Below are 4253 nucleotides of genomic sequence, written 5' to 3'. Positions count from 1 at the left end.
AAATATTTAAAGTTCGTTATAAATTTAAAATATTGCATTGTTGAAATCGATTATTACATTATATTTATGAAATATATTTTTTTAATTATCGTTTCAAATTGATTCGTGTCGCGCCAATTCTCTTTTGTGTTGTATGCCATCTATATAGGTTAATTTCAAACAATGATTAAATAACGTACATTTATTTTATTTTATTTTATTTTTTTCTTCAATTATTCGTAACATGTTTATAAATAAAATAATTCATATAGAGAATCGAAGAATTTATTTAACAGACATCGATATATGTACATATATATATTTCATAATTTTTGATTAACGCTTCATATATATCGTGATAAACGATGAAAATCACAGAAGTATCCAAAGTATTTGTTTTCTAGAAGTATAGGTATTGATATGAAAATACGTATCGAAGACTTTTTAACTTTTGTCAAAATACATTCATCTTTTGATTACTTTCACATGATCTTTACATTGTATTACAATATCATATACGATAGAGTACGAATACTTAGTATTCTTTCGTTTTCCATTTCGAATAATTTTTGCAATTACTTATTTACACAGACACTTCCTAGAAATATATTACCTAAAAATAAAAAAATAATATCATTATATTATAATCACATTATATAGAGAAATTTTTTAAAGAAATATAAAATATAAAATATAAATATAAATATATATAAAATTAATCAGATAATTGGAATAATTATTATTGCTTTAAGATTATTAAAAAAAAATTATGAAAAATATCATTAAATAATATAATATCAAATAAAGAAGTATATAACATACATAGGAGTATATAAAATTCATTATTTTGTAAATTCTTGCATTATTTGCTTTTATTATATTATTTAATTTTACTGTTTATTTTTTTGTTTTATTTTTAATTAGAAGAAAGAAATTTTAAATATTTATTTTTAAATATATTAACAAAATAAATTATATAAAAATTACCTTATAAGGAACAAAAATATAAAGAACAATGATGCAAAACGGTAGTAAGCAGATTTGTTGCCTGTCCTAGCAGCAGAGGGAAAGTTTTAAGTTCTTTGCAAATGCGAAATTTGTATTGTATGTTAAAATTGTAAAATATAGGAAGATACAACGATTTTATTGGAAGTCCTGTTGGATGATGGATTCACGAAGCAATAAGAATTTTTTTAAGAATTCGTGAACGTGAGTCGTTGTGCGATATGTAAGACCTAACAAAACAATTTCAAAATTATTTTACAAAAATCTTTTTATAAAAAAATATATTTGAAAACCTACCATTCAGTCTAAGATATGTACCCTGTTATTGTTAATGAGAGTGAATTTTCAAAGAATTCAATTGATTGATCTTACTGAAAGAAAAGTAAAAAGTAAAATTACAATATTATTATACTTTAGATTTCTTTTTACGTCAAATTATTAAAAATTATTTTTCTCAAATTTAATTCAAATTTTACTTATCTTAAAATTAAATTATCCTAAGATTAACGTAAATTGTTAATCTTTATATTTAAAATCTCTTTATCAATCAATACCAGAAGTAATCAATATCAATTTTAGTTTAACCCCTTAACCTCTTCATAATTCAATTTTTATTTTATTATTTTTTTTATTATATATATTTTATTTCAGTCATTAATCTTCATGGCATAAAAATTACAAAATATATAAATATATATTTATAAATAATATATTTAATTTTATATTCGTTACATATACAATTTATTATGATAAAAATATTTCAAATTTTCAATTTTTTTTAAATTTAACAAAAAAAAAAAAAGATTTTTAAGCGTTAAGGGATTAAAGAATTTAAATTCAATATAACTATTTACTCTCCACTCTTACTTTCTCTCATATTTCTATAACGCGTTGTTAATACAATTACCTTTAATGCCGTCGAATAAGGCGTGTGCGATGGTGAAGAGCGTTAATAAGGACTCCGATTTCTTCGTCAGATTCAGCCGATTGGCGTCTCGATATTCGATTATTCGGTGTACCACTTACGGAACCAGAGCTTTGCTTAGATTGCTGGATTGGGAAGGAAGAACGACGAATAAGAGGTGGTGGTCTTGCACCTACGATTCGATTTAGATTAAACGGTTAAACGGTACATTAACAAGTTGATTGAATATATATATATATCATACCTAATAGGCGAAAAGCGGATCGATGCATTTCGAAAGACTTCGTACTCTTCATTGGATACCTCGGTAGGAATCGCCTCTGTATGGGAAGCTCGATCGTGGACGTTTTTCTTGAACCGATACTACCTGCCTTAGACGAGTCCTTATGCGTTTTTTAAACATATATATACATGTTCGTATACTCGTGTCGTATTTTTCTTTTTTATTTTTTTTAATTTTTTTTTTATATTTTGATAACATGGAACGGGAAAATACATTTTAGTGCGCGTGAAATCAATCAGTGTAACGTTTCGTTGCATTCCACTTATTCTTTTTTTTTTTTTTTTTTTTTTTTTTTACAAAAATATTGGTTCTACTTATTAACGTGATATACGACATTACATGTCCATGTACATATGACTATACTAGTATTTGTATTGGAGTAGCGTCTAATTTACGATACTAAGAATTTATATTAATTGCACTTCTACGTCTAGAAATTCTCTATTTCTCTATTTCTATGATATTTCTTTTTTTTTTTTTTTTTTAAATACCTTAGTCAATAAAGATTCTCTGTATATTATCGAATCTAGATATACAGATATTGCAGTTGCAACCAAGAAATTCTACTCTCCACATTACTATTTTACTTTCATCGATGTCTTTTAGTTTTTATTTTATTTTATTTTTTCTTTAAATCGATATTCTACTAGATATACATATTTTCAAGGAACACTCATTTCGAATGTTTGGTTAAACGAGCATCTCTATCTCTGCCTCTTAAATGTACCTGTAACGTATCTACACTGATTGGATTTGCAACCACGAAAATTATTAATAATAAATAGACGTTATATAATTCGTTAAAAATCGTTAAATATGTATCATAAAGATACGATCAATATATATATATATATAAACATATATATCATTAGCCTCAAATTTACAAGATAAACTAGTGCGGTTTCCGCTGTAATACCTTGTCTCTAGCGAAACGTATTCTCAACACTTCAACGAGAGCAGCTATTGCTGAAATGAGAAGCATCGTCACGAGAATGTGTCCGGCGACCAGGACCGATTTCGATCGACGATCTTCCCCACTCTCTTCTACTTTATCCGTCTTATTATCACTCTTGCCGATCTCCCTCAAAATCTTCGTATCCTCCTTCCCTCCCTCGTCGTCGACCAAACCATCCTTCAAACCATCCTCCTCCCCCTCCCCTCCTACAATATTCTCCTCCGTATCGTTCCCAATCGCAACACCGGTCCCCGCGTCGTCGTAAGTGCAATTCCCGTCGTAATCACTTTTGAAAATATACTTCAACGTGTTCTCGTACTCGAACCTCGGGCAACGTTTCAACCTTCTGTGATCCAACGGAATCGTTATCTCCTTATCGACGCTCGCGTTCCCCGCGCTCGTTTCCTCCACGCTTGCCCGGGTCTCATTCGTTGCGGCGACGATCTCCACGTCCCGGCTGTAGTAATTCGTGTTCAACAGTAATCTCAACGGCAACGAGAGCAGAACACCGAATATGGTCAGTATCACCAGAATGCTGACATTGATGCCCATCGAGATCCGTTTCTCGGACATCTCGATGGAAGGTTTTTGGGTCGACGGGTTCACAGTTCCTCCTCGTTCCTCGTTCGAAGTTGTTTCAGGGGCCTGCATGTTCGTCGCGATCTCCCGCCCTCCAAATTCTTCATCTCTCTGCCCTACCTCCACCGCGTTTCCTCTCTTCGCGACACTCGGTTTCGGAAACTTTCGAAACGAATTATCCCTCTCTCTTTATCGTGCACACGCAACTGTTGCGCATTCTGTTGTGACTGCTGCGCTTCCAAGTGGACCCTGGACGTCGGTTGATTATTGATTTCTTCGAGGCGGACGAGGCGCGCGCGCAAGTCTACGCGGCTACGGCACCGTGCTGGTCGGCGGTAATTAAAACGTCCTTTTAAATCGAGAGCTGGTTTTAAAACAATATCCGACGTTTATATCGCCGGAACCAACCCTCGTTTCAATCGATCACACGCTCGATTGTGTCCCTTGCTTTAAGCTTTTCAACGTCACCTTCTCGACGTCGATTGGGAGGAATTATTAGCTGTCTGACTGGCTGGAAAGTTGTAATC

At 31.7% G+C, this 4253-nt stretch overlaps 1 protein-coding gene across 4 annotated transcripts; it reads right to left on the bottom strand.

The window, feature by feature from the left end:
- Positions 1-246: 246 nt before the first annotated feature.
- LOC100864128 (uncharacterized) lies at positions 247-3977 on the bottom strand. Of its 4 annotated transcripts, none has more exons than XR_015294106.1 (6): positions 3109-3977; positions 2154-2292; positions 1892-2081; positions 1282-1355; positions 967-1214; positions 247-592 (listed from the first exon to the last, which is right to left on the bottom strand). XR_015294106.1 is itself a non-coding variant. In XM_086914122.1 (4 exons), the coding sequence occupies exons 1-3, from the start codon at positions 3796-3798 to the stop codon at positions 1894-1896; spliced, it is 1017 nt and encodes a 338-aa protein (XP_086770248.1). In that variant the 5' UTR covers positions 3799-3955; the 3' UTR covers positions 429-592; positions 1892-1893. The 4 variants fall into 4 exon arrangements, 1 of the variants encoding a protein (XP_086770248.1); XR_015294107.1 differs by having other exon boundaries at positions 2154-2280; positions 3109-3955; XR_015294108.1 differs by having other exon boundaries at positions 1892-2034; positions 3109-3951.
- Positions 3978-4253: the final 276 nt, after the last annotated feature.

This window comes from Apis florea, unplaced genomic scaffold (assembly GCF_048593485.1).
Source record: "Apis florea isolate Af1SG1 unplaced genomic scaffold, ASM4859348v1 contig_3585_pilon, whole genome shotgun sequence".
NCBI classification, from domain to species: Eukaryota; Metazoa; Arthropoda; class Insecta; order Hymenoptera; family Apidae; genus Apis; species Apis florea.
This window is presented reverse-complemented; position numbering and strand designations above follow the sequence as displayed.

Coding starts and splice junctions, on each gene's coding strand:
- LOC100864128 (XM_086914122.1), bottom strand. CDS start 3,798: ATGCAGGCCCCTGAAACAACTTCGAACGAGGAACGAGGAGGAACTGTG. Junction 2,293..3,108: donor TACGTTTCGCTAGAGACAAG/GTATTACAGCGG, acceptor AAAACGCATAAG/GACTCGTCTAAGGCAGGTAG. Junction 2,082..2,153: donor ATCCGCTTTTCGCCTATTAG/GTATGATATATA, acceptor ATCGAATCGTAG/GTGCAAGACCACCACCTCTT.